This window comes from Arvicola amphibius, chromosome 9 (genome assembly GCF_903992535.2).
Source record: "Arvicola amphibius chromosome 9, mArvAmp1.2, whole genome shotgun sequence".
NCBI classification, from domain to species: domain Eukaryota; kingdom Metazoa; phylum Chordata; class Mammalia; order Rodentia; family Cricetidae; genus Arvicola; species Arvicola amphibius.
Window position 1 is genome coordinate 118,007,720 of NC_052055.2, and position 15,057 is coordinate 118,022,776.

The window sequence follows — 15,057 nt, forward strand, 5'->3', positions numbered from 1 at the left end:
CTAGAAGAGCAGCCAGTGTTCATAACTGCTGAGCCATCTCTCCAGCCTCTAACTCGGCTCTTTAACTGGGTTTTGAGGATCAAATTCAGGTTGTCACACTTGCATGGCAAGCACTTTAAGATGAGCTACCTCAGCAGCCCCCAAATTCTCTTTAGTTTTTTAAGACAAGGTCTCACCAGGCTAGGTTGCTTAGCCTCTCAAGGGCCGGGATAATAGGTGTGCGCCATCACATCCAGCTATCAAATTGTGACAATTTTGCAGATGGAAAAACAAGCAGCAGGGGACTGGGACTGACGCTCACGTCAGACCCTAAATTACCCAGTAAGCCCCATCTACCCAAGAACCAGGTAACTTCCTGGAATGCTGGGAGTTGTAGTTCTTGATAATAACAGCGCCTCATGGGAAGCTATTGTGGCCTGTGGAAGACTCGTCTCCAGATGCTGCTCCTGACCAAATTCCATCTTGGTTAGTATTTGATCTTTTAGTAAAAGCTTGCTTTAATTTGGGCAAAAAGGTGGAACCGGTTTTTCTCTGGCGAATCTCAGGATTAAGTCATTCAAGCAAGACCATTGACAAACTGCACACTGAGGCCCTCACGGTTCCCAGCCTGTGCTGGGTATGAGAGGGTGGCGTCTGGACCACCCCACTCCGTGCCCGGTGGTGGGGCTAGGATCCCCAAGCCCTTACAGCCCAACAAAATTAAGTAAGTCCACGCCCATTTCATTCAGGAAGAATGGACTTTCCAGATCATGGTGGACCCCCATATAGGGTCATGAGGACCCACAAACTCAGTCCACCGGGGGGAGCTGGAACTTCTAGGTTTTCATTCATCTCCTGTTTTTGTGCCCACCCCACGGAAGAAGGCTAGGGACCCACCCAGGCCCCCACTTCATGACAACAGGGCAAAAGGGAATCGACAGGGCCAAGGCTGGATCTCGTGTCTACCCACTTCATGGAAAGAATGAGCCTCCCCCATGCCTGCATCCTATGTGAGGATTGGAAGCTCCTAGGCGAGTCAGAAATACTCCGGCAGTACTTCGCGCCTTTAAGGGGCAATCACTACTCCCAACCTCTTAACCCCACTTAGTACCCATTGGGGAAGGGGCGTGAGGTCTCCACTAGGACTTACCCTCCGCTCACACCCAGTCTCGGTCTCGTGACTGCCTAGAACCGAGGGTGACGACACTGGAGAGAGGGAGGGCGCAGCGCCCCGCCACGCCTCTTATCACGTGACACACGACCAGGGGGCGGAGCCGAGCCAGGTTTTTCTAGGGTCCCGGCACTGAGTTCCTAGCTGTCTCTGCCCTTAGCTTCTCTGTCTGTGTCGCCAGGTCTACTGCAGCCAAGATGATGTGTGGCGCGCCGTCCGCCACGCAGCCGGCCACAGCCGAGACGCAGGAGATCGCCGACGAGGTGAGGATGGGCCCAGGTCAGGTCAACAGGAGCCAGGCCCACGGGGACCCGGCGGCCTAAGGGACCGGCAGGCCCAGGCTGGCTTAGTCCTGTAGCAGGGTTCGGGCGCGGTCGCACCTGTGATTGGGAGCTGGGACTCCATGCCTGGTTGGAGGATTCAGAAAACGAGACTAGGTCCTATTTGCAGCTGCTGGCGTGCGAGAGGACCGCCCACCTCCTAGGAAACACACAGCGGGATCCGAGGCGGGATAGGACGGCCCCAAAGAGTTCTGGAAGGAAGCTCACAGAGCTAGAGCCCAGGGGTAAAACCAGGCTACCCCGAAGATGAGGCACCCTCTGACTTCAACCCGGGTCTAAACAAGAGGCTCGATAAAGGCCAGCCTGGGCTGCAGTGGGAGTCTCCTTCTCAAAGTAGAGAGCTAGGAATGCATAGCTCAGTGGCAGGACACACCTCACACCACACCCCTGGGGAAAAAAAAAGTTAAAACCAAAAATTGCAGAACTTGCTTGTTAGTACCTAGATTTCCTAGTCTTCAACCAGAGGGTGGACCTGGTTGGGAGGGGCTGGTGAACTTTGAGAGCTGATTTGTGAGCCTGGGCTGCCGGTCCTGTCGCTGTTAGCAGAGCAGACATTCCATACAGGCTAGAGGTTCAGGGTATTAAGAGAAGAAAAGTTAAACATGTCCGCCGTTCAGCTTTCCTGCCACCTCCCAAGTCCAGGGTCCTGTCCACCAAGCCGAGCTGCCCTCGGGAGGTTTGCACTCTGACCAGAGTGGCAGTCAGCTTCATGAGACCCTGAAAATGAGGAATGGATACAGACACACTTGCCAGGCAGGCCCAGGCGACCCTTGTGCAACATCATTCTTACTCAGCCTGGACAGATGTGCACCCCTGACCCTGAGCTGAGTACAAATGAAAGGGAACTCTGGCCAGGAGTGTTGTCACACGCCAGCACTCCAAAGGCAGAGACAGGTGAATCTCTCGGAGTGTGAAGCTAGCCTGGTCTACATAGTTCCAGGCCATCCACAGCTACACAGCGAGACCCTGTCTCCAAAACGGAAGGGCTAGCCGGGCTGTGGTGGATGCCTTTAATCCCAGCATCAGGAGGTAGAGGCAGGCAGATCTCTGTGAGTTCAAAGTCAGCCTGGTCTAAAGAGTGAGTGCCAGGACAGGCTCCAAAGCTACACAGAAAAACCCTGTCTCGAAAAACAAAATTAAAAAAAGGAAGAACTATGTTCCCTTTTCCCTGTTATCAGTGGGGCCACCAGCTTACCATGTGCCCAGTTATGAGGAACACTGGTGTTGAAGGCTGGCAGGGGTCTTCTGAGAGAGGCAGGAAAGCACCTGCCAATGAATCTGCGTCGCTCCCTTGTTGCCCAGGTGAAATCCCAACTTGAAGAGAAAGAAAACCGGAAGTTCTCCGTCTTTAAAGCCATATCCTTCAGGCGACAGGTGGTGGCTGGCATTAACTTTTTTATCAAGGTGGGTACTGAGGTGACCTGGGAAGGACTGAGGACATGGTCTCAGAGTATAGCAGAGAGTTCTGCAACATCCTCCTTTAGAGGGACACCCCTTAAGACACACACAGGTTCTGAGAGGATGAATTTGGGGTTCCGGGGTTCCTGGTCTTGAAGGAAGAGACAGGTATTACCACTGACCCAGTTGCTGGCGGCCTGTCCTGCCTCAGCTCTTCTAAGGCTGGGCTGAGTCTGGAGCTGGGATCTCACCTGTCCCTCCTGGGCCTCTCTCTCCCTCCAGGTTGATGTTGGCGATGATAAATTTGTGCACCTGAGAGTGTTCAAAGCCCTCCCTCATGAAAACAAGCCCCTGACCTTGTCTTCCTACCAGACCAACAAGGAGCAACATGACGAGCTGAGCTTCTTCTGACTCTGCACAGTCCCTTTGCCAAATACTTTATTTTTTATTCAGTGGTTGGGACCACGAAGTAGATACCCCTCTGAATGGGGAGGATGGAGTTAGGCAGCTTCTTCTGTGATTCCCAAACTGCATTGTGTTTTGTTCTCTTCCAAATAATTATTTTCAGAAAGCTATATATGATCTCTCTCTAAATATATATATATATATTTTAGAGTCTAAACAAACTGTCTCCTTTGTTTAGAATTTTCCCTTTGTTTAAAAGTCACAGTCACTGCCAAGCGGTGGTGGCACACACCTTTAGTCCCAGCAATTGGGAGGCAGAGGCGGGTGAATCTCTGAGCTTGAGGCTAGCTTGGTCTACAGAGCAAGTTCTAAGACAGTCAGGGCTATACAGAGAAACTGTCTCGAAAAACTAAAACAAACAAAAATCACAGTCACAACATATATATGCCAATAAAAGTTAAGTAATTGTTATTTACTTGCTATTTAACTTTTTCTACATTTGTTTACCAGGGTGTGTGCACATACATGAATATATACACATGCACACGTATGCCATGGTGTACATGTGGAGGTCAGAGGATGATCTTGTGGAATGATTCTTGCCTTCTACCACATGGGTCCCTGGGATTGAACTCAGATCATCAGGGATGGCAGCAAGTGTCTCTAGGCCCTGAACCCTTTATAAACTGACACCAGGCTCTGGTCTAACCCCCAGCATTGTAAAACACAGTTATTCATAGCTGAAGTGACCTAGCTGGTAGAGCCTCTTCTGTGAGGCATGACCTGACCTAGCCTGGGAAAGTCTCTCTGGTCTAAGACACTGGAGTGACCAGGTTCACTAGGTCACAGCACCTAGGTGGGCGAGTCAGGGCTCACACCTGGTGTTAGCGTTGCTAGGGACGGCTCGCCTCAGCTACGGGCTCTAGTTCCCATGCCTCAGTATCCGACGATAAAAGGCTGAGTCCACCAGCTCTAGGGTGTCAGCACGAGGCTGGTGGGCCACGTTCACATGCTGCGGTACTCGCCACGCCACGGCTGTTGGCTGCAAAGCTCGGAGCACAACCTGGGCCCCTGTGTGTTCCTGAGTGGAGGCATCCTGGCCAGTCTTGAGTTCAGAGTCACTCTGTGAACACATTCCTGAGCCCCGCTGAAGTGGAATCACCTCCGAGGCACATCAGGACTGTGGAGAGTGCACAGACAGCCCTGGTAAGGAGGCCGGTGAGGGGCGGCCCGTGAGCGCTCAGAGCGGTGAGGAGGTGGTGAGGACCCGCGCCACATAGGACCCCAAGAATAAACCTGTAACTCAGGTGCAATGCCTGCCTGGGGTTCCAGTGCCCTGACTAGATCCCTGGCAGCACCAGACAGTAGACTGAACATGAAATGGGAAATCTGCTTTGTACCAGAGACCTGACATGTTCCCGGCCAGGAGGCTCAGGTAGGGCGGAGGCCACTGAGGGTGTAGGAAGGGGCCCATGTGTCATCCAACAGGGAGGTGAATCAGCGAATCAGCAGCTGTGGCTAGAACTCCTCTCCGACACCACAATGAGCAACCAGGGCAGGCCGCAGCTGGGTTTAGGATTAGAAGCTGTGCCAGCAGGGCAGCAAGGTCACCGAAGGACTAGCTGGTACGGATGCGGGGCCTGGTACGAACCCTTGTGGGTGAAGTGATTTCTATGAGGTTCTCAGTTTCATCAAATGCTTCCCTCAGAGAGCATGGAGGGAGAAACAGTGGAGGTTGCTGGGGTACCCTGCTGCCAGGGTGGGGGTCACATGGCATGCACTCTGATGGCCGCTCTGACACCTGGAGGGCTGGCTGGCTCCTGGAGGCAGTGTGCAGAGGCTGCACTTCCTCCACCTCAGGCCATCCTCGTGCCCACAGTGTGCTGGAAACTTACATTTTCCTCACCTGAGAAAAAGTAGGGAGGGACGACTGAGCTCTGTGACCTCTGACCCCATGGCTAGGAGCCTGTGACTCAACCTCATAGAAACCGGAAGGCAAATGGAGCTAGGAAGGGACCAAGGAGGTCAGGTTATATACTTCAAAGGCACAGCCCCAGCCCCTGCACCTAAAGGTCATTCAGCTAAGAACTGGTCCCTGGATTAACCCATTGGTGAAGTCACCCTCACGTGACGGTTACCTCAGAGTGTGCTGTGGGACCAAACCTCCAGTGCAAGAGCCTATAGGGACATGTCACATCCAAACACAACAGACAAGGAGGGAGGGGTGTCTGACGGGTCTGTAAAAGGATCCATGTTCCAGCTGAGATCTGCAGAGGATGTCACGGGCTGAGGTCTCTCCCACTGCCCAACATGGTTGAACATGGCTGCTGGAGGACCTTGGAGAACCCTTTGGAACAATGCTGAGAGATTCCACTTGGATGATCTGTGTGCCCAGCACAGCCAGAGCTGAGGGTTTGGAGGCCTAGCAAGTCCCTGGTAAGCAGGCCCAAGCTTCTGACCCAATCAGGGTGTTGGGTCCTTAGCCTCACCACATCCTCATTCTGGAACAGCCGAGAGGCATCAAAGTCACCCCTACTCACTGACAATGGACTACACCCCTTTCGGGCCTTGGACGCCAGACCTTACTCATGATTCTGATGGATATGTCTTCCCCCAGAGTGTCCTGCCCGGGCTATGTGGACAAGTGACTCAAGAAATCAGTAAAGCCATTGCTTGTGGCACTCCTACCATAGCTGGGGCTTACCCCTGTGTGATATCTCACCACCTCTACCCCTTGGTAGGATGATCACCGGCACACTTGAGTGCTGGGCAGTCTGGCAGCATCACCATGTGCTGGCGCTAGGCATTCTGAGCACCTGTACACATTCAGGTCCAGATGAGAAAGATGGGTGAAGGGTGGCTTGAGATGCCCAGCATCTGCAAGAATGGGCTGTTCTAAGCTGGAGTCTCTGTGGTGAGGCCAGTTTGAAAGTGCTCATTCTGCCTCCACACATGAAACCTGCCCCTTTACAGTATTCCCCACACTGCCCTGGAAGATGGAGATGGAGGTGGTACTAGTTAGAGCACACTCCATCCCAAGAGCCTCGGGTCTTCATTCAGGATCCCAGTGCCAAGCAGCGGCCCTCAGGCATCCAGAGGTCTGTTACTGTTTTGAAGTCTGAGAGCTTTGCACCCTGTGCCTGTCCTCTAGCCGAGCAGAGTAGCCATGCGCTGGGCTGGTCGTCTGTGAAAGCCCGAGCGGGACAGCCAGGAATGTTAACAGTGCCCTCCCCAGCCGGGAGAGAAGTCAGGCAATGCCACACCACACCGTCCTGCACTGTCAGGCTACACGGGGAAATAAAACTGTTAGGTGCAGCGGGACAGGGGAGATTAGATCCTCATTAAGGCAGTGATAACGATACATGTAATTGTAATTGGTTGCGTGTTGTGCAAGGGGAAAACTGCAGACCCAAGGGGTGGAATTGCTCCGCTTGCATCATGTACAGGAGTGCAGCCTAACTGTTTCTGCCTGGATGGCATTAGAGTCACTGGAGGTGCAGAAGGAACTGTGGGTTCTGTGGTCCTGGGGCTGGCAGTGGCCATGCATAAAGCTCAGGGGTGTTTCTAATGTGAGGCCTCTGGGGGCCTTGAGAGCTGAGGGAGGGCTGAGAGCACAGCCGGAGCTCGGCCTCTTGTACAGACAAGTCCAGCAGCCCAGCTGGGTGCTAGGAGCAGGAGCCAAGAGAAGCTGTGTGCTCTGGGCCATAGGTATATCCAAGCTTTAAGAATAGATGGGTCGGGGCTGGAGAAATGGCTCAGAGGTTAAGAGCACTGGCTGCTCTTCCAGAGGTCCTGAGTTCAATTCCCAGCAGCCACATGGTGGCTCACAACCATCTATGAGATCTGGTGCCCTCTTGTGGCATACGTGCAGACAGAACATTTTATACATAATGAATAGCTGGGTTGGGTGGTGGTATCCCAGCACTTGGGAGGCAGAGGCAAGCATTTCTCTGTGAGTGTGAGCCAGCCTAGTCCTGGTCTACAAAGGGACTCCCAGGACTGTTACACAAAGAAACCTGTATCAAAACAAACAAAAAGAAAAAACACAAAGAAAGAATAGCTGGGTCCATGCCTGGACATGGGCATCAAGACATATTGTTCAGAGACTGTCACAACCAAGTGACTTAAACATCAAGTCTATGTTAACATCAAGTTTATTATCAAGTAATGATGCCTAAAGTTCCAGACTCCCGGAGTGGGCAGGGTGAGGGGACAGATATCTAGAATTCATTTTGCTCCTCCAGTTCCATCTATAGATGACCATTCACATTCTGAATGGGTGAATAGTGTGATGTTATATTTCAATAAGGAGACAGATGTGGTGCCAGTCACTGTCCTCTCCCGTTTCCCTGGCTGGAGTCTGTACTTGGCAGTGTGTAGAAAAGGCCATGGCACAGGAATGCAGGGCAGTACTGATGGCCTGGGGCAGCCAGTCACTGTCCTCTCCCATTTCCCTGGCTGGAGTCTGTACTTGGCAGTGTGTAGAAAAGGCCATGGCACAGGAATGCAGGGCAGTACTGATGGCCTGGGGCAGCCGATGGAGGGGTTCACTGTCAGCTTAGTCTGCACTTAATGGTTCCCTGGGGTAGTGGAGGTGGGATTCTAGGCAGGGCAAGATCCTGGAGGTTTCTGGAAAGTCTGGCTTAGCAGGTACTGGCCACACCCTCAGGCTCCCTTCCTCATACAGAGCAAAAGAGAACAATCTTACACAAGACTCTAGGGAGGCCCTGGCAGAGGCACACTGGGAAGTCAGGCCTGGGCTCAGCAGTGCCAGAGTGCTCATGATTCACACAATGCACTCAGAGACAGAAACATCTTGTGACCCAGATCTTGTGACAGTCTCTGGAGGCCTAGCAATCCACAAGTCAGGCTGGCTTATTACAAACCCTGGGGACCTCTTCTCCCACCCCTCCCCTTTATGTCCTTGTTCTAGCGGCAGGGACAGCATCTCCCTCACTACTGGTGGACACTTTGGCCTTGGGGTACTGATCCACACACCAACTTGAAGCCCTGAAGGTAGTGAGCTTGAAACCAGCATTCCTTCCTCACTGGGGGATACCTTGAGTTGGGTGAGATTGACTTTGAGCCTTGGTGGGATTATGATTTAGATCCTCAGAGGGGAGAGATGACCAAGACTCCACCCTATCCCACCCTTGTCTCAGGTGTCACCCACTGAGGAACGCCCTCCCAAAGATGGCCATATCCTAAACCTGCAGAGATAACACCTGGCATGGCCAAGAGGTTCTAATTATGGGATTAAACGGAAGATCTCAAGAGTTAGGTGATCTTGAGTAGCTGAGTGTCATACATTAGAAGAGGCAGGAAGGTTTGAGTCATGAGAGATGAAGATGCCACTTCTGTCCTCAAACATGGAGGAAGGGCTCCAAGCCAAGAATGCTTCAGCACGGAAAAGGTGGTAATCTCTTGTGCCTGGCACCTGCAGGAGGAACCAGGGCTGACATCCCATCTGTATGCACCTGGACTCCACAGCTTTAGATAAACAGAGGTGGCCTTTCATGGAAAGCAGTGCCGCAGTCACAGGATTCCTGTCGCCAGTTTATGCCTCTGCTCTGTCCCTATCGGCCTCTGCATGACCCTGCTCTGGTGACCAATGACCAAATGGGGACTTGGGAATCTCCTTCCCAGCCCCTTCCTTGTCTTCAGGCCACTGCTGACCTGCTCCAAGCCTTCACACCTAAGGACATGGTGGAGCTACGGTCATGATACCCCCAAGTTCAGCACTCAATGTTACTGTCAAATGCCAAGTGCCAGGTGGCACCAGAGCTCACTAACAACTGAGATGCTGGACCTTCAGCCAAGGACTCATCTTCAGAACCTGGGCGGGAGCAGTAGGGCAGGGCTTCCACCTCCAAGCTCCTACCCCAGGGAATCCTGCTGGAATCCGCAGGGTGGGCCCCAACGTACCAGACAATCCCCAGAGACAGGTGAGTGAAGGGTGAGCTGTGAGCCACCACAGGTGGGACAAGCACACACTTTCCTTTGAGGGGTGTCTTAGTTGTCACCCATTTGATCAGGAACCACAAGGGGCAGGCTGGGTAAATACAATCACACAAACACAAATGCAATGAAAATATTTATTTGTGGATAATCATAGAAGTCAACAGACCAGCACGAAACAGACAGGTGCTCAAGTCTACAAACACACTGACAGGGGACAGTACATGGGGCTGAGAGACTTGGGCCAGAGACCACCTGAGCCCAGAGCGCGCCCCTCCTGCGCAGCAGGGACTGTGGGCCAGCTGTGCTTTGCTCTAAAGGCTAGGAGCTTCCAAAAGGTCGTGGTCTCTGGGGAGGAATAATAGGGTTGGGCCGGCCCCAGAACAGCCCGTCTTCTGATTGGTCCAGGTTTGCAACACATGGGAGAAATTCTGACAAGGTCTGGATCAGGAATTAGGCAGCTATGAAGCTAAGAGCATTCAGGATGTCACCCCTGCCTCATCCTTCAAGAGCTACGATCATTCAGAATCCACCACCATCTCCAAAAGCACTGACATCATACCGCCCACCACCCAGAAATGATCTTAGGTGTTCTGTGGGAACCAATCAGGTCTGAGCGTTCAGGGAATTTGGCTTCTGCCTTCCTGCTCTGTGGGATACTAGAAGGAAGTGCTAAGCCTGTGGGTCTTCTATTTGTTCTGTCACCCCCAGAGCAAACCCTTCTCATCTCAGTCACAAACCAGGTCCTAGGTGAGACTGTAGCTCAGAGACTTCCATGGTACCAGTCCAGGTCACACTAAGGATAAAGGCTCCTCCGCTTGTCTTCGTGGGGGACTGTGTAGCCCTGCAAGGCAGGCACTGAAATACGGCTATGGTCTTACACAGCATCTCAGCCTGCCCTGATGGGGTCTGCTGGCTCTATAGGATGGGCAGTGAGGCAGGGTCACGGTTCCACCCCAAGGCCTTCTGGGAGCTTCCAAGCATTGAAGTCTGAGTGGCAGGCTCTCCTCGTCTATTTCCCCCCACCTACAGCTGCAAGGCAGAGGAAACCCTAGCTAGCTATTTAAGAGCTGGCAGGGGCAGGGTGGGGCCATGGCTTCTAGGGAGACCTTTTCCACCTGGAATGTGTATCCTGTCTCAGAAAGACCAGGAACTGCCCACAGTAAGCTGGGGGAAGAAAAGAGGAGATGCCAGCATGGGGAAGCTCAGCTCACCATCACCACCCTGGAGTGGGTGTTTCAGGGTCTCAGCTCCAGTCAGGGTGGGTAAGACAGATGAAGACCCCTGCTCTGAGGACATGCTCCTGACTGACTCACATAGTGAGGAAGTCTTTAAATAGTGTTTATTCTACCAGAAATTTAAAAAAATCCAAGAATAACCAGTTTCCAGATACTGTCTTAATACATAGCTATCCTCCTACCTCAACCTCTAGAGTAGCAGATTTCAGGTGTATACCACCATGCCAGGAAAAATTAAAAACTAAATATGGTTCAATTTAAAGTTTCTCATTAAATTCTTGTTTTAAGCAAATAAACACACTAGGGTGCAATGAAAGGAGAATACAGCATATAACATTATTTTAAATTAATTTTTGCACAGAAAATGTCTGCAATAAGAATAAACCAGAGTCAACAAAGAGACACACACATTTCAAAATAATCCCAAATTTAGGAACTGTTAAGTCAGGCCATGCTGATCAAGCCATGGCTGCCTGGAATGTCAAGCAAGAACTGGGGACACAGTGAGCTCCTATTTACTCGAGGTGTCATCATACAGCAACAAAGTCTGGATCCTAACACAAAGATCTACTGCTGTTTAACCTGCTGGTACAGCATCTGCCTGGGCAGCTGACACCACTCTGCCCCACTGCGCCCCCTACTGGTAGAGGCTGAAAGTGTGCAACAGGAGGCAGAACTCTCCCTACACTGATTCCACATGCTTGGCACCTGCAAATGCCATCTGAAGCTGTCACAGGAAGTACGGGAAAGGAATGGACTGGCACACACATGTCCAGATGTGCCTCCGCTCCAGGGCGCTCCTCCATCATTCAAGGCCCTTTGGCAGCAGCATCCACCCAGACTGCTGGAACAGGTTCAAGCCTTCCCTACAGAGCCCACAGTTCTATGAAGAACCTTACAGTGAACCTGGCCTCCCATAACTGCCCCTCAGGGGACACCTTTCCGAAGTATCCTCTGGAGGGTCACCAGACATCTGTCACTCAGACAGACCCGGCTTCCCAGGGACTCCCACTGCAGGTATCTACATGGATGGTCAGGAGACAAACACCCAAGTGGCAGAGGGACAGCACTGAAAGGGGTCTCTGGGCTGCAGCACCCTCTGGAGGGCACGTGGAATCTGGATGCCACCGCCAAATCTGTGTCCTTGCCTGTCCCCTGTCTGGGCCAAGGTAGATACCTTGACCCCAAAGAAAAGTGCACGGAAAGGGTCAGAACAAGCAGTGGTCTTCCAGGGTCACAGGGCACCTGAGAACTGTGTAACTCTAGACCAGATATGTCCTCAGAGGGCAGGATGGAAGCAATGAATAACAAAATACATTCACTTCTTTTCCTATACTTTTAGGCTACAGACAATGGAAGGTTTGCAACAATGGGAACAGGACACTGTGTTCAGGAGCTGCCCAGGGGCACAGCAAAGGGCCCCAGGGCTACAACGGCCTACCTGCCTCCTTCAGGAGGGCCCTGCCTTCCCAAGCAAGGACATGACAGGGCCTGGTCTCTAACACCCAGTGCTAGTCTCTTATTCCAGATGAGGGTGGTGACATCATACCGGGAACTTGGCTAGCCTACAGGGTACATAGTCCCCTCCTTCCAATACCCCACATAAGCACAGTGAAGCCAGGCCTGGCCACGCCCACTGAAGACTCTAGCGGCTTTGAACACTGGGCTCTCCCAATGAGAAGAGGACAACACTTCATTTCCAAATACATCATTTCATAACTAAACTATGGGAAGGGAAAGTAAAAGCCAATTCTGATCTGGATACGAAGGGACCAGAGCCGGCACGCAGGCTGCAGATGTTTCTTTACTCAAAACACTTATTGTTTCTTCTTAGTGACAAGCCTGGGTCACATCCTCTGCTCCTGTTCCCTGGGCTCCAAATCACAAAGGACAATTCAGACCACAGCTAAATTCAGAATTTGAGAGAAAGTTCTTGTGAGGAGAGAGTGCTCACCCCGCTGTGTAAGCAAGAAAGGGTCTTCCCTAGACCATTAGCTCTGGGCTACGGTCAAGAGCCAAGGCTTTCCTGGTGTGGTTGCAGAGGGTGGTCATGAAGACCCCCCCACACACATAAAATGACTACACCCAGTACTGCCTATGCCAGCTCTTACCCTTTATTGTGTGCGTGTGTGTGAAGCCAGAGGTCAACATCTGGGGTCTACTGCTCTCCATTTCTTGTTTTGAGGCAGGGTCTCTCCTTACTGAAACTGGAGCTTACCAGGTGAAAAGATCGGCTGGCAAGAGAGCCCCAGGGGTCTTCATGTTCCCACTTCCCTAGTTCTTAGGTCTCCAGGGCACACTGCACGGCCACACTCAGGTGCTGGGAACTGAACTCAGGTTCTTCCTGTATGCATGGCAAGTACACTACCCACTGGGCCAAATCTTCCATCCATTCTCAACATTCTGAGAGGAAAAAGGAAGATTTCCTCATTGCTGGCAAAGTGGTGCTCCTTGCTCTCTGTGAGGCAGTGATGGGCTTTTCCTGTGACTCAGGGGAATGTGGTTGTCACTCCAGACTGCTAGCCATGGGTCTCCTCTTTCTGGTCAGCAAAATTTAGGGTTAAGAGGCTGACACTGGGACCAGGAAACACATGCCAGAGAGCTAGATAAACCTGGCTTAGATACTTATAAAGTAATTTTTAAAATGACATTTATCGTGTGTGTGTGCACGTGTGTGTAAGAGAGAGAACAATTCACAGGAACGAGACCTCTGCTTCCTTAGTGTGTAACACTAAGGCTGTCAGGCAGGACAACAGGCAGCCTTACCTGCTGAACCATCCTGCAGCTGTGACCAGAAAGATGAGGCTCTCAGGATGTGGGCTGGGAAGGAAGCAGAGGCAGACTAGTGCACGCCCATGTGGACCAGTGTCTCCTGCATCTAGGGCATTCTAACAAGGGAAGGGGAACACTGGACTATGTTAAGGTGGCTGTGGCTCTCAGGGGCCCCCCGATGGGCTGCAGCAAGGCACCCCGGGGAACCTATGCCAACATGGGGGCCACATCATAGCCCTCACCTCTTCCAGTCTCCTATTTCTCCTTAGGCAGTGGCTTCTCAGAAGAGGCAAATGTCACAAACTGAGGGACAGGGAAATGAGTGTGGGAGCTGAAATGAGACATAAATAAGAGCCCCACTCACAGTTATGACTTAGGGACCCCAAATTCCAGGATGGATAGCCAGGAAAGCCACACTTGAGCAATGAAAATGGAACATGTCACAGTCACCTGCAGGAGTCTAAGGACTGCCCCTGCCCCCACAGTGCCAGTATGCTCTCTATAGGAGAAGAGCTTCCAAGGAGGCAGAGAGTTAGCTGATTTCACATAAGGGCCTCCCATCCCTCAGCATGTGATGGGCACAGAAATCGGGGGAGGAAACAGCAGTAAAATATGTCACCATGGGGCAGGTGCCTCCTCTGCCTCTCCTTTCCCGTCTATCCAAACAGCAATGCACTGTGCCCAGCAGCATGTGGCAAGTGCAGTGCCAACCAGCAGTGCTGCAGGGCTGACTGAGTTCCCACAGGAGCCCAGTGTGGCAACCTTTCCTGAACTTCCCAAGCCACCGTAGGCTCAACAGCTGACGCCTATGTTGGTCAGTTTCCCAGAAGTTGGTCCCAAGTTACAGGAACTCCTGCTGACACCCAGAAGGCTTGCAGGGTCCTCAGAATGTTTGGGGCCCTTAAAAGGTCCCTGTCACAGTGACTACATGCTTGCGTGCATACCCAAGCATGAGAAAATGGAACCTGCCCACACAGTCCAACAGCTGCATAAGTCCGACATCCTCGGAGACACCAAGAACGGCAGAGACACACACAGAAACTCTAATGCAGGAACAAGGGTAAGACCAGATGGCAATGAAGATATTTGGCATAATTCTTCCAGATGCCAAGACCTAACCCAATTTTAAGAACAGTGCCACCACAGGCCTCTTCTCAGCTCAGTCCAGGTTCTGGGGGTAGTGGCAGCCAGTGGCCAACAGAAAGGTCCACAGGCAGCAGGCTTGCCTGTTCCACCTTCCACATCCCTGTGAGGAAACATGAGGCAGTCAGGCGGCCTTGGGGAGGAAGGGGCCATGTTTCTGAATCACATTTCTGTGACTGCTTTGTTATTATTATTTTTTTTTTAAAAATGATGGCACATTTTCAGGATTGAGACCGGCTGAGACCCGACCCTCAGGGGGAAACAAAATATCAAGTTTCAGTCATGGCTCTAAGGCAGACGTTACAGCTTTCAGGGGGATGGAAACGGAGACCCCAGTACACAGTGTGTCGGGGTGAGTACACGACCATCACAGCACCGTGGCCTGCACGACGATCTCGGGGTCCTCGATGTCCTTTTTGCTCTGGACCATCCTCAGCTCCAGCTGGGCTGGGCTGGGCTTCTGTCCTGCTCCTGCTTGAGCTGAGGAACGCAAGCAAGATTAGAGCAGTGGACCTCGGCCTGAGGCCTCCCTCCCCTTCCCCACACTGCAGCTCCGGCTTCGGAAGGCGCTCCACACTGCCACCTGCTGCCTAACTACTAACAGTAGCAGGACGCAGAGGCTGGAGGGAGGGCTCCCCCCTCTCCTGCCCAC

General features: G+C 52.2%; 3 protein-coding genes across 3 annotated transcripts in view; 1 reads left to right on the forward strand and 2 right to left on the reverse strand.

Moving 5' to 3' along the window:
* Window positions 1-1,274, reverse strand: part of Rrp1 (ribosomal RNA processing 1) — a 28,655-nt gene extending 27,381 nt beyond the window's left edge. The window contains exon 1 of the mRNA XM_038342004.1: window positions 1,130-1,274. The gene's annotated coding sequence lies outside the window, so the exon portion shown is untranslated. The remainder of the gene's footprint in view (window positions 1-1,129) is intronic.
* On the forward strand, window positions 1,232-3,769 carry Cstb (cystatin B). Its single transcript, XM_038342005.1, has 3 exons — window positions 1,232-1,413; window positions 2,794-2,895; window positions 3,172-3,769. Exons 1-3 carry the CDS (start codon window positions 1,348-1,350, stop codon window positions 3,298-3,300), a joined length of 297 nt encoding a protein of 98 aa, XP_038197933.1. The 5' UTR covers window positions 1,232-1,347; the 3' UTR covers window positions 3,301-3,769.
* A 5,606-nt stretch (window positions 3,770-9,375) lies between these two features.
* The window catches only part of Pdxk (pyridoxal kinase), a 29,528-nt gene continuing 23,846 nt past the window's right edge, over window positions 9,376-15,057 (reverse strand). The window contains exon 11 of the mRNA XM_038342235.1: window positions 9,376-14,885. Coding sequence (XP_038198163.1) covers window positions 14,773-14,885 — 113 coding nt within the window. The 3' untranslated portion in view covers window positions 9,376-14,772. The remainder of the gene's footprint in view (window positions 14,886-15,057) is intronic.